This window comes from Ciconia boyciana, chromosome 12, assembly GCF_034638445.1.
Source record: "Ciconia boyciana chromosome 12, ASM3463844v1, whole genome shotgun sequence".
Lineage (NCBI taxonomy): Eukaryota > Metazoa > Chordata > Aves > Ciconiiformes > Ciconiidae > Ciconia > Ciconia boyciana.
In genome coordinates, this window is record NC_132945.1 from 24,894,497 (window position 1) to 24,907,613 (window position 13,117).

General features: G+C 49.5%; 1 protein-coding gene across 7 annotated transcripts in view; it reads left to right on the forward strand.

The window, feature by feature from the left end:
- The window catches only part of HDAC8 (histone deacetylase 8), a 41,541-nt gene that overhangs the window by 13,906 nt on the left and 14,518 nt on the right, over positions 1–13,117 (forward strand). For all 7 annotated transcript variants that reach the window (XM_072876745.1, XM_072876747.1, XM_072876744.1 and 4 more), the window contains 2 exons: positions 3,269–3,441; positions 5,101–5,195. In XM_072876745.1, coding sequence (XP_072732846.1) covers positions 3,269–3,441; positions 5,101–5,195 — 268 coding nt within the window. The remainder of the gene's footprint in view (positions 1–3,268; positions 3,442–5,100; positions 5,196–13,117) is intronic.

Here is a 13,117-nt window from a genome sequence, read left to right on the forward strand (position 1 = left end):
AGTCTCACTGGGGCCGTGAAATTTTGCCTGCTGTTCTGGGTTTGCTTGAGCAGTTGCAGAAGCCTGTTCTCTTCCATCCTCCCTGTCAGCCGCTGACTGTTTTAGCTGTTCTTCTGACCTCTCTGGGGGTAACAAAAGGCAACTTCTCTATCAGCCACTTCCTTCGGGGGCTGGCAGGGGGGGCAGTGAATTGGATACTGCTGAAAGAAAGGGCTTGGAGAAGTCTGAAAACTGGCACCGATGTTCATCTCTGCTGCAAGGGCAGGCAGTGCAGCCCTGCCTCGGCACACCGCTCTGCCAGGGCCAGAAAGGAACTGCTGAGGTCACCTTGTCTTCATGGCCCTACATGGCTCAGAAGACTTCCCTGAACTTTGTTAGTTCAGGAACAGAAAGGGGACAGAACATCCCCTTTGCACGTGCCAAATGAGTGCACAGCCCAGACCACAAGGTCCTTGCTGGCCGTGCCGTGCCCTGGCCGCAGTGATGGGGGATACCATCGCACTGGAGCCAGCTGCCACAGGTCAGAGGTTCCTGTGCCCGCAGCTGTGAGGCGGTGAGAGACCTTTGCCATGCTCGTGATGCATCTCGATGCAAAGTCAGTTTTCTAGCTGGGATTGGTCTGCTGTAGCAGGGGGGGGTGTATCAGGAGTTCCCAGACATGCTTGGAGCTCTGATGGTGTGACTGAAATGGTCTCCCTGAGGGATGCTGCCAGAAGGGGAGAAGGGTCCTGTTCCCACTGCCTTATCCTTGGCTGCCCACTCCTTTCCCCTCTTTTCCTTGCCATGAACCAGTTCAGGGAGTTAACCTAGCAGAAAACTAACCCTGCTAAGCAACTCTCTACTAGTTCAGCTCTCTGAAACTGCACACTGTGGGATCAGAGCAGCTCCATCATAAGCCAAAGGAAGGGGCTGGGAAGGATGGGTGGAAGGGACTACTTGCTGCTGCATGGTCAGTTTGGCTTTATCATCAGCTCAAGCTTGTAGCCTGTATGCGTGTGAGTGTCCGTCAACATCTGGAGCAGTCCTTCTGCTGATTTCCTAAAACACCAGAAAGCATTACTCTGTTCCTGAGCACAGTGTGGGGCAAGAAGGGGCAAGTGTGGGGCATAAGCTACCCTTATGCATTAACAGAGATCCCAGCAGCTACAGACAAATGCTGTCGTGTCAGGGAGATGTTTATCATTTAGGTAATGTCTGCAGTGTGCTTTGAAAATGAAAAGCCCTGGGAGAGAGTGAACTTTGTTTAAAACTCCTCATGCAGACAGCAAAAATCTGCAGGGATGGGCTAAAAGATTTCTCCGTCCTTGCTGGGAGACCTTGCTGAGAAATAGTAGGAAGCCTTGGCCTGAAGTGAGTTTCACTGGGAAAATAATAGAAGGACTCGTGATAGTGATTGCATTTTGGTGGAAGTGGCTGTCCTTGCACAGTGAGATCGGTGGGAGGGCAGGGAACCCCCAGTCTTTGCTAGTGAGAGGTAAACCTTCCTCTGTCCATGTTATTTCACATGCATCTGTCTGTTTCTGGTGGATCCATGAGGAATGTAAAGCTTCCTAGGGAAAAAGTGAGCTGTTTGAACTGGCCAGTGTCAGCTGCCTGTCTAGCAAAAGTGGAGAAGTGTGTCCAAGGGAGATGGGGGAAGAGGGACCCAGAGACAGCTCACAGGAGCTAGATGTGCTTGCAGAGCTCTGAGTGCAGGCAACGAAAGCCCTCACCAGCAGCAGTGTCAAGAGGCCCTACAGTGTTTGAAGAAAGCCGGTTCAGTTCTCCTTACTTCGGGGAAGGGTAGTACACCATGGGCCTTGGGCAGAGTTGAAGCCCCTCTCATCTATCCCATCCTTGACGTGCAGAAGAGAGGCTGACTTTGGGTCCACTTCAAGGAGAAAGCTTATGCCAATTTGACCGCTATTTGCTTGGCACTGTGATTTTTCACCATCTGCCTCAGTTTGCTTATCTTGGTGGGACTGTGTGGACAACGTGGCCTGGTAGCTGTCAAAACATGAGTCGTGTGAGTAGTTGTTCGCTACCTGGCCCTGCTGGGTACTTGGGGTGCTGGGGCCAGGCTCTCAGCATGTTCAGGCTGTGCTGCCATACCCGGGATGAATATGCATACTGAATAGAAATCCTGTTTTCCCCCAGGCTCACATATTTGGTCTCCGGTGGGTTGAGTTTTTTCCCAGAGTTTTTCTCATCACCAGTCAAGTTTTCTCCCAGCGCCTGTATTTCAGTAGTGAATCTGTGGTGCTTGTAGAGCTGATGGCCTCAGCCCTGCATGCGTCTGCCTTGGCAGACTGCACCGATCTCAGTGGGGTTCCTTGTCCGGATGCAGTGACTGGCTAAATTTCTTGGGGTGAGTGCTGGTAAATGCAAGCTCTTTGTCACAGGGAAGCAGTGCTCTCGTTTGGCACCGCAGTGGTTTCTAATTGCATATCAAATAAGAACTGGTGGTGCTTAGGTTCTCTTAACCAAGGCAACAGCATTTATTCCAGGGATCGCATCTGTTTCTACTTTAGCAAAATAAAAACACTGTTGTGAAAGGAACATGTTTTTCTCCATTATTTGCCTTGTATTTTGGGCTTTGGAGCACAGTGTTGGGAACAGGATTATTCCATTTGTGGTGTTCGTAATACTAAAAATCTCCTGGAGCAAAGCCAAACGTCTGACATGCCCAGTTGCCTTCTGCAAGAGGGAATACTTCTAATAAGCTATCTCCAGGACACTGGCCCTGCTGCACCCCAGCATCCACTAGAGCCAGGGGAAATGTATTTCTGCCTCAAGAGCCATATGGGAGAGAGGAGAGTGAGAACCTAGACAGAGCCTTCCTCTGTCCTGTCCTGGCCTGGTGAGAGGTGTCTGGGAGTTTAGGATTGTTGTTTCACCAGACCCTGCTCTTCACCATGACTTTTACAGGGGAGGAAAGCCCCTAGATTTGACTTGCAGCCCTTCTGCTCAGGGCGGCCAATGTAAACATGTGGTTTGATGCTACCACTAAGCTGATCAGGACTAGATCCCCCTCTGCTGTGCTCTCAAGTGATGCTTTTGCCTTCATCAGCTTTGTGATGAGTGCTTTGAGAGCTAAACTTACTGCAGCACAGTAGCGGAGGCAGAAGGCTAACTGGGAGCAGAGGGAGCGTAACTGGTATGAGGCGGGTGGGAGCAGAGAATGCAGAAGCCTTGAGAGGCACTGGTGGATCTGAAGGACCCGGGGCATGCCATCAGCATCCTTCTGAGCTGCGTTTGTGGTAACCCCCACCGCTTCTCCTCTCCACAGCGTGCTGAAGGAGGTGTATGCCGCGTTCAACCCAGATGCAGTTGTGCTGCAGCTGGGGGCAGACACCATTGCCGGAGATCCCATGTGCTCTTTCAACATGACGCCCGAGGGAGTGGGCAAGTGCCTGAAGTATGTCCTGCAGTGGCAGCTAGCAACTCTCATCCTGGGAGGAGGTGAGTGCACGTGCGTCTTGCTGTTCACAAGGAAGCGGGTTTGTCCTCCTGCAACCCTTCCACGAGTGTGTGCTCTTGGGCTCAGCGGTGACTGCTGGGCAGCGTCAGGAGGGCGCTCTGTGGCGCAGTACTGTTTTCACACAGACTTGAAATCCTTGATACCAACAGGTGTAAGTCTCAATCCTGACCCTAAGATCTTGAGTTACAGGCTGCTTGGCTCCTCCGGAGAAGAGCAAAGGCTGTTAACCCTGATGAACTGACCCTGGCTTCTCAATGGCACCTCTGGTTCCCATCTCTGCTGATCAGCCCTTCAGCGCTTCTCTTTAAAAGTGAATGCTGTGTTCCCAAACCTGCCTCAGGCATCTGGCAATGAATGATGTCGTTTGGATTCAAGTAGGGGCTTGGGAAAAGGACTGGCTGCCTGCATGGTACAGCAGGGCTCTGATACCCAGCAAAAGCTAAGGTTGACTTTGCTCTGCCATGCTGCATAACCAGCTGCTTGCCCAGTGGGGAAAGCACAGGACAGGCTTTATGCAACAGCATTTCAGAACAACAAAAGCCATTGTATGCCAGGGAGAGCCTCCCAGCTCTGTGCCTGGAGCTGTATCAGCTCTAGCTGTTGTCCTTTTTGAGATTGGGGAGATCAGGTATAGCACATTAAGCCTAAAATTTGATGTGCCTAATGCACTTTGTTTTGGAAAGGTTATGAGTGTTCAGTCCTGCCGTGGCATGTCTGTGGGTGTGCTGGGGATGGCACCTTTTAGACAAAAAGAAACCCCAAAACTTTTGTCAAAAAATGAGGGACAATTATTCGTCACTTGTGAAAATACCAAAGGAGTGTCCCACCACTGCAGCTTGTGGAAGCATTTGAAGTGGAAACTTGGGGAGGAGTCAATACTTGCAAAAAAAACCCCAAAAAACCAAACCACCAACCCAAAGAGAAGGGAACGTTGAAAAATATGGTCTCCCTCTCTTTTCAAAGTGGTTTTCTCTCTTACTATTTTAGTCATCTTTGCTGGAAAAAAACTACTTCTGTGTCTCTTGCAGGATTGCTTTCCGCTAAAGTTTCTCCTTGTGGGCTCATGTACTGTTACCACGGAGGTGACCATTACTATACTGACTGTGAAATCTCATTTACTTGTAAAGCAGTTGCAAGTTGTACTAATGAGCTTCATATTTTTCTGCTCAAACACGACAGTGCTGAAGAGCTCACCAGCGAATGTGTATTATGCTTTATGGGTCGAAGGCTGGCATTAAAAAGCAGGAATCCTCTATCTCCACTGCTGCCCTTGCACTTCTCTCCTTGTTACCTTTGAACACCCCTCCTTGTTGCCAGGAGAGAGCCCAGTGCACGGGGCCCGGTGCTCATGCTGGGTCTGAGATGGTGGCTGGAGGAGCCTGGCCTGTGCCACACTGGGGGTAACTGGGGTTCAGTTTGGGAGGTCTGCCCTTGCATACAGCGTCATTCGGACCTGGCCTCGTGTAGCCAACAGGTGCAAAATGCAGTTTTTGGGCACAGCTTGAGTGGATGAAATAAGCTGAATTAATGTAAACTGCGCATGTTGCCTCCGCGATTTGTTCCTTCCACTAAAATCTCTCCCTCTCTCTTCCCTTTCCCCACTCTTTCCCCTCCAAAATCACAATTCTTGCTGGAGACAGGAGGCTACAACCTTGCCAACACAGCTCGCTGCTGGACATACTTGACTGGGGTCATCCTTGGGAGAACGCTGTCGTCCGAGATCCCTGATCACGAGGTAAAGCTTTGACAAACCCTCCCTTCTCCTTGCACGAGAGCTGAGGCATTCTACCTAATCCAAACGGCATCCTTGCTGCTCAATACTGTTTTGTTGAGACACTCCAGTAACAATAATGCACTGTCCTAGCAGCATAGTGGATGCTTGTTCCCAAAACCTGAGGCTGTCTGCATCTTTTTGCAAGGGATCTTCAGGCGCCAATAAACTCCAGTCTCTGATAATTACAGAGAGGATGGGGAGGGGGAGTCACCTGTTTGCTCAAAGAGCTCTTTAGGATGTGCACATACTTTTGCCAGGAAAGAACCAGGCCTTTCTCAAGGCTTTAAGTTTTAACCCTGCTTTCATCGACTTACAGAGAGTACCAGGTGCAACTTTGAAGGTTTTCTGAGCAGCAGTCTTGCAGCAGGCCACGGAGCCAGGTGCTGTTCATGATCACATATGAGCTGTCTCAGTTCCAGTGCTGACGTGTTTAAAGTCTTGAGCAGGGCTGGGCAGCTGGTTGGAGGGACACAGTCTAGACTAAATTTGGGTGGAATAACTATAGGTTCATAATAGGTCTCAAACCGCAGATCAGTGTTATTGACCCTACAGAAACAAACCTGCACGTGCAAAGCAGTTCAAGCCTACAGTGACTACAGAGGAGAATTATGGTTTTGCCTTTGTCTAAGGATCTCACAGACCAGTATGTAACAGGAAGTAAAGTGTTTGTGTGGATTGAAACTGGAAATTCATCATTATAGAAACTGGTGATTACAGATACAAGATACTTTCTGAGAGGTGTCGTGCTTAAATATGATCCTTTAACAAGGCTTCTGCAGAAACAGGTTTTAAAGAAGACTGGATCTTTCATCTATTCGGGAAGTGAAAAGGATGGGTCCTTCTGTAGGAATTAACTGCTGAAGGTGGTTAGGTTTTGCCTGTTTGTTGTTGCTCTGAACAGTTTATTTGTTGTGTTAATGACTCCTACACCAAGTGCCCTGAAGGATAAGAGCAGTGTGGGAATGAGTTGATTCCAGGATGTCACAAGGTGCACGGTGGGGCCCTGCATGCTCCGGCTGCTCCTTCTCAAAGGAATTTTTTGCCAAGAAAGGTTGGACCAGATGATCCTTGAGGTCCCTTCCAACCTGGTATTCTATGATTCTATGAATTTGTATCCCCTCCTGGGCTGGCCGGCGCTTGGGCTGCAGAGCTGAGCTGGCTGTGAGTTGTGGTGCTGCTGGTGGCCAGCCTGTTTGGGTTCCCCTTGCAGCAAAACAGTGCTTGTGGTTTTGTTTCCAGAGATGAGATAAGCTGCTCAGGGTTCACCCTGGAGGAACAAGTTCCCGGAGATCAGCCCAGCCCGGCACTTGAAGAGGATTGAGCTGGAGGGAGGGGAAACGTGGGCTGCCTTGGATGAAGCAATCACCAAGTGCTGCTGTTCCCACTTGGGCTCCTATAGGAGAATTTTTGTGGCAGGCTCGTAAAACCAAGTGCCTGCCATGAGCAAGCACATCTTGACTCCTGCACCAGGGAGAGAGTTTAGTAAGAATAATCTCTGAGGTGAAGAAGTTAGCCAGCAAAGCAGCTGATGAGGATCAGGAGCATAGCTGCAATGCTTATTGAACGCCAGGTGAAGTGGCTGGAGTGGTGGTTCATCATAACCAGAAAGCCCTTGGGTGAATGGAGTTTGCTGGAGCTGAATCGGGAACAAGTCAGAAATCCACGGTGGTCTGCTAGAATATACATCAGGTCCACAAAGAATGCATGGAGACACTGGCGTATGATAAGTTGTCTGGTTATTTTAAAGCCTGTGGCCATGTGCTTCATCAAAGGTAATAAAGTAGCCTTGGTGATAAAGTTACCTTGGTAATAAGAAATAGCCTTGGTACATGAGTTGAATGGTTCTGGATCAGATACCAGCTAAAAGATGGTGATATTCATGTCAGTAAGCAGGGAGCAGCAGCCTGCCTTCAGGGAATCTGTGTCTCTTTAGGGACCTGGAAGAAGTGGGTAAGCGAACTGCAGCGGGGTTCAGGTCCCCAGGGACGAGGCCCCTCAGTTAGCAGGTGGAAGCGTGAAGTTGTGTTTGAACAGCACAAGGTAAAGTATCCCGAGGCATGGCCCTTAGGTTGACATGGGAACCTCTCCTTACAGCTCTGCTACTAAGTAGAACAAATGGATGTGTGCTCTCTGGCTTTGAGGCATTGATGAACTGCTAATTAAAAGGCATTGGGAGGAGCATTCCCAGTCAATAGGTTTATCCCATTATTATCTGCTGCAGAGCTTGCTGGTGGTTGGGACTGCTTTGCAGCTGAAGGTAAGATTTTGGGCTGTAGTGTGTTACCCATGTGCATGCAATGCCCTGCAGCCGTGTAGGGCTTGCACTGAACCAAGACGCAGGCCAGCTGCCATGCTTGTGTCTTTGCCTGCAAGTGGCCACTGTGGTCTGCTTCACAGTCAGGAAGGTGTGTGTCTGCGGTCGGGTGTGAAGTTTTTGCCTCTCCTAGAGGGGTTCCAGCTCACATCCTCTGGCAGGAGATCAAGAGCTTCATTTCTAGCCTCACTAATGGCACCAGATGCTATTTTTCATTTACATTTATAATCCTGTTCTGAAATGCATTAAGCAGTTTGTATCAACAAGTACCCTGAAAGCCAGAGCCACAGGCTGATGCTTACAGTTTTTCAAAGGATTTCCTTTATCAGTTTTAAATGTTTTCTTGCTTCTTCCCATCAGCGTTGGTCTGTGTTTTTTAGCTCTTGAACCACAACAGAGATCAACAATTTCTGAAACCAACTGTCTTGACAAAAATATTGAAGGATCATCTTTGTTTTGTTTAATATAACTGATGCAGTTACCTGCCCCCTCCCTCCTCCTAAACTGGATTATTTTGTAATGCTGAGCATAGTATTTACTTGCCCAGGAGTAAGGGTCCCTCTTGTGTCTTCATATTGGATGCAGCGAGGCCATTTGTGTTGAAACAGATGTCCAAACTTTGCCCACTGAGGAGTTAGGTTAGCAGCTCGCCCTGAGCCTGGGAAGCTGTGCCCAGCAGCCATGGGGTACATCGGCCCACGTTTGCTCTCATACTACTACACGCAGCGTAACACTAAAGACAGCGCGGCGCAGTGTGCGGTGCTGAATCAGCATCTGAATGTCTGCCGTCCAAATCAGATGGAGTGTGTTTGCTTTGAATGGCTTTGCTGATCCATGGTGCTTGCGTGCAATTGTGCTCTGTCTTGGGCGTGCTAAATGAGATGTTTATAAAGTCTCATTAGCCTTGTTTAGTCCCCCAAAAAACGCTCACAAACCAGAGAAGGTAATATTAACAGACTTTGAGCAGGAATGGAGGAAGGAGTGCAGGGAGGGAAGAAACCCAGAGCATGAGACTGATGTCCCTGGGTGTCTTAGTGGGCCATGGGCGTCCATAAGACTTAGGAGGAGCTGCTGGGGTCGCTTGGTTTGTTCAGCCTGGAGAAGAGAAGGCTGAGGGGGGACCTCATTGCAGTCTACAACTTCCTCAAGGAGGGCAGCGGAGAGGGAGATGCCGATCTCCTCTCTCTGGTGACCAGCGACAGGACACAAGGAAATGGAACGAAGCGTCAATAAACTAGTGTGAAATACTTTCATAAACGATGTTGAAATCTTTTTGTAAGGTGTGATTTTTGTGGGATTTACAAAATGAGGAAGGCCGAGGGAGCAGAGCATCCTCGTGTGCGGCGTGAGCGAGGTGGCCGGACAGGCCCTGGCTCATCAGGCAGAGCAGAGTGCTCTCAGCCCCGGCCTTCTGGCTGCTGCCTGCTGCCCTCCTGAAGGTTATTTACTGGGGAGGAGTTAAACCTTGCTCTGTTTTGCGCCCAGCTGGGGAGATTTTACCTCTGTGTGATTGTGTGCTCCGGCTGCGCTTGCAGGAATCAAGTGTTTTGCATGAGATACTGACTGTGTATATCCAGGCAGCAGTGAGCCTGGTGTTGGGGCCCCAGAGTGGTGCTTTCAGGGCACTTTTTGAGTGCGATGTGTTGGGGAGGGAGGTGTTGGCAGCTAAGTGAAAAGGGACCTCTGGCCAGTGACCAGCACAGGGGGTGGTGACAACAGAGGGCACTGCTACTGTGGGAGGAGGTCCTGGGGCAGACAGAGTCCCTGTAGGCCAGTTTGTAAAGGTCTTCATTCTTGAATTCAATCTTTTATGTGCTTTTCATGGCCAGGGATCAAAGAGGCAAGCTGTGGCCCTGCTAGGATACCGCAAACTGAACACAGTCACGTTCCTGAACTGCCCCTGCCCTTTCTCCCAGGGACCGCAGGAGGGTTAGAAGCAGGAGAAGCGACAGCTCAGCCCTGTCAAGGGAACAAAAAGCACTTTGTACCTGCGGAGCAACCTCCGCTCCACTCCACCAACTCCCACTGCTGCTCCCAGAAGTGAGCGAACAGGAGGCCGGGCCTTTCTGAGGGAATGCGAGGGGCTTGGGGCAGGCAATGGGACAATTTGCATTTTGAGGGGCGGGGGGGGAAGCTGTCACAAAGCCCTGATTGTAAGTGAAGCCCTTTTGTTGGTTCTCGCCTGTGCGCTGGGTCACGTTCCAGTGTCTGCTGGTCACGCAGCTAGCGTTGAGCTGGGCGCCTGGCCTGGCAGACGGCGATTCCCAAAAGGCAACAGCTATTCCACAGAGCTGAAGAGAATTGAGAAGTTGAGTTCAGCCTTCTGTAGCAAAAGCCATTTCCCCTTCCCAGCCCACAAGAGCTTTCTCTCTTGCAGACCCATGCATCTGAGATTTTTTTTCCCATGTGCTGCAAGAAACAGTTGTGTCATGGTTATGTCCACGGCAAGTGTTTCTCTTTCTCCCTTGCCCTGGATGCTGGACTTTGCTCGCTTGATGTGTTGTGATGGTCTTAAATAGCATGGGAATGTGCAGTCTGGAGGATGGTACCTCCTTCACCATGTCAAGTGACCAGTATTGTCCAGGAAGCTGTCACTCTGTCTGTCTCCTCTCCTCTCCGCTGCAGTAGCTGATAGCAGATGCAGGGGGACGAATATAAAGAACAGTGCGAACACAGAATTTCTCTGGGTGCTCTTCCTGTTTTCTGTGATGTATGGCCAAGAAGTATCCTACTGTCTCTGTGTTTGTCCTGTGGGTGACATGTAAGGCTTGGTTTGTGAGAGGATTCAGCATAATTGTGGTACTTACATGTTTAAACTGGTCCTGGGGGCAGCCGTGGGTGTTCAGCACTTCTCCTGTCCTAGTCAAGCGAGACCCTGGGCAAAAACAAGAGCACAAGGCTAGCGACTGGCTGTGCACAGTGTGCTTTACGGGACTTGCCGAGTGCACGCAGGAAAGGGGGTAGCTGTTTCTCCAGGGTGGCATGTCTGGGGCCATCCTTTTGGTTTCTGTAATCCCTTGCTCTCCATCCAGTACTTGACAGTGCTGAAATGGCTGACCCTCTGGTTTGGAGCGAGGCAGGGATACCTGGTTGTATGCCAAGATGTGATCCAATATGCACCTTGCGTGGGGTAACGCTAAAGGGGTAGGGGCTTTAATCCCACCGTTCCTCATTAAAATCCTGCCTACCATAAATGAGTCAGAGGTGTTACACCTGAGAGCCTGCTCTGCCACCTCGGCTTGAGTTACCTGGAGCAAGTTCATCCACCTCGTTGAACGAGGATTGAACAGGCCAGTGTCCGTAGCACCGAGCTTTCAGGCGATGCAAAGGTCTGTACCCCTGTAATGGATAGAATGCACGTGCATGCAGCAGTTTCCATCTGCATTGTCCGAGTTTTCTGTCTTTTGGATACTCTTCAACAGCTGGGGAGTCGTGGGTAGGTTATCCCTGCCTGTTGCCCCCTAGCCTATGTATTATGGCGTGTAAGTCTTACTGCATGGAGAAAACGTGGTGGGGTTTTTCTGTGTGAGAGGATTGCTAAAAGACACCTATGAGGGGGTATATTGAGCTAGTAACAGTTACCAGGACTTTCATTTTAAAAAATAAATTAATTAGAAAATTGCCTGGCTCATGAAAACTGGACATGGAAAAAAATAATTACTTTTAGATATCAAAACTCCCCTTTCAAAGTAAACTGGCACCCAGTACAGGAATGTTCCCTTTTGTTTATGCTCAAGGGCTTTATCTGGTTTGAGATAATGGAAGCAGTTGGGCTTCCACCACTTCCTTTAGGAAAATTTCCACTTTCAAAAAGATTTCCGTCGCAGGAAATGCTCAGATTTTCTGCTTGGTTCCCTCAGTTTGTTTTTGTCCCAGTATCCCCAGTGCCACCAGGCTGTTCTTACCTAACTCTCAGGGCTTAGACCTCCCAGCTAGAGACTCCAGGAGCTCCTCTTGCAGTACAAAAACTTGGTTCTTCCCATCCTTTCTTCCTTGGTAAAGCCTTTCTGGCCAGCTTTCATTCTCATTGGAAACTGCATCTTTGGGTTTATAGCTTAAGTCTTTTTCATACTTTGAAGTAAAATGGGAAGCAGTGCAGATGTGCAGCAAACCTGGGAGTGATTTCTCCAGCTGATTTGCACTTGGTTGCTTGACAGGGGTTTGGGTCAGTGCCTGAATGTCTCTTAGAAGAGAAGAAAGTTGGGGTTGGAGTTGCTGTTATGCTGTCTCTGAGGTAGAGACAAATGCAACAATTTCTTGTTACTTGGTCCCATGTTTGGCTCAGGGTGTCTGACAGAATGGCTCTGTAATAAGATTACAGCAGCAATAAACACCTTCTTTGATATGGTTTCTGAAGACCACCCTGGCTTGGAGAGGAGAAAAATTGTTTTCCAAGGGTGGAAAGCTCTGTTGAAGCTCAGGTACAAAATCCCCTCTCGATCCAGTCTAGATTTGGGTACTTAAGTAAATGCAAGTTCCTTTTAACACAGTGACACTGCCATGGGCAGGAGGCAGGAACCTTGCTGCAGTTGGACAGCCACAGGTGATCTGCAGTGAAGCTGACATCCTTCTTATTGTTTGTCCTGTTTTCTATGAGATCAGAAGCCACGACAGATCCCGAGCAGTTGTAGGCTTATCTTCGCTGCAGCTAATGTTGCCTTTTGATTTGGATGCTGTCCCCAGGCTTGCTCCTCTCCACACAGACCAAACTGCCTGATCCTGCTCTTGTGGGCTCTCAGCAGAGATTGCAGCCTGGTGGCTGCTTTACTCAAACCAGTAACTCCTCCTTCTGTCCATGGTCCTCATGGACACTGTGCTTATGGACACAAGTCTTGTCACTCATGGAGGAAGAACAGTCAACTGGAAACATTGCCAGCTGGATCTGTTTACTTGTCAGTGGGAAATTAATAGCCGAGGCTGATAAACCAGTGAAGCTGTGAAAAGACTGGTCTTTGTGTTGGATGTGATGGTTAGAACCTGGGACCAGGAGGGGCCAGCTGGAAAAATGCAGCCTGAGCATGTGAGGGCCAGTGTGTGTGTCTTCTTCCTAACCCTTGTTTTAGCAACTCCAATCTCCACCTCTCTTATGTCCCAGCCTTTGTGTGCATGAATCTGTGCCTGGTGAATCTGTTCCCCTTGACATGGGAATCCCAGCTGGTTGACGAAATTCATGGGGGAGTCCCTGCCAGGTACCTGCATACTACCCACGTTGGGGCTTCCTGTGGTTCAGCTGTTCAGCACATTGCTCTGTCTTCTGGTGATGGGTGGCATGGGCTTTGGCATGCACGAGAGCAGGATTTTGAGATCTACTAGCTTCTCACCCTTGAGTGGATGTGCAAGCCCTGTCTTAAGGCCAGCGTGGGACAGCTTGTACTGGATCGTGTTGTGCTTCTCTCCCAGGAAAGATTGCTCCTCCAGGGCTGGGAACCTCCTGCTTCTCAGGAGCACTGAAACAAGTCTGATTTCTGATGAAATCTGCAAGGTATGTACAGGTACCGGTCTCTCCTGGAAGCCTGCTGCTGAACACTGTCTTTGGGACACAGCACAGTCAGAAATATCCATGTCCAAC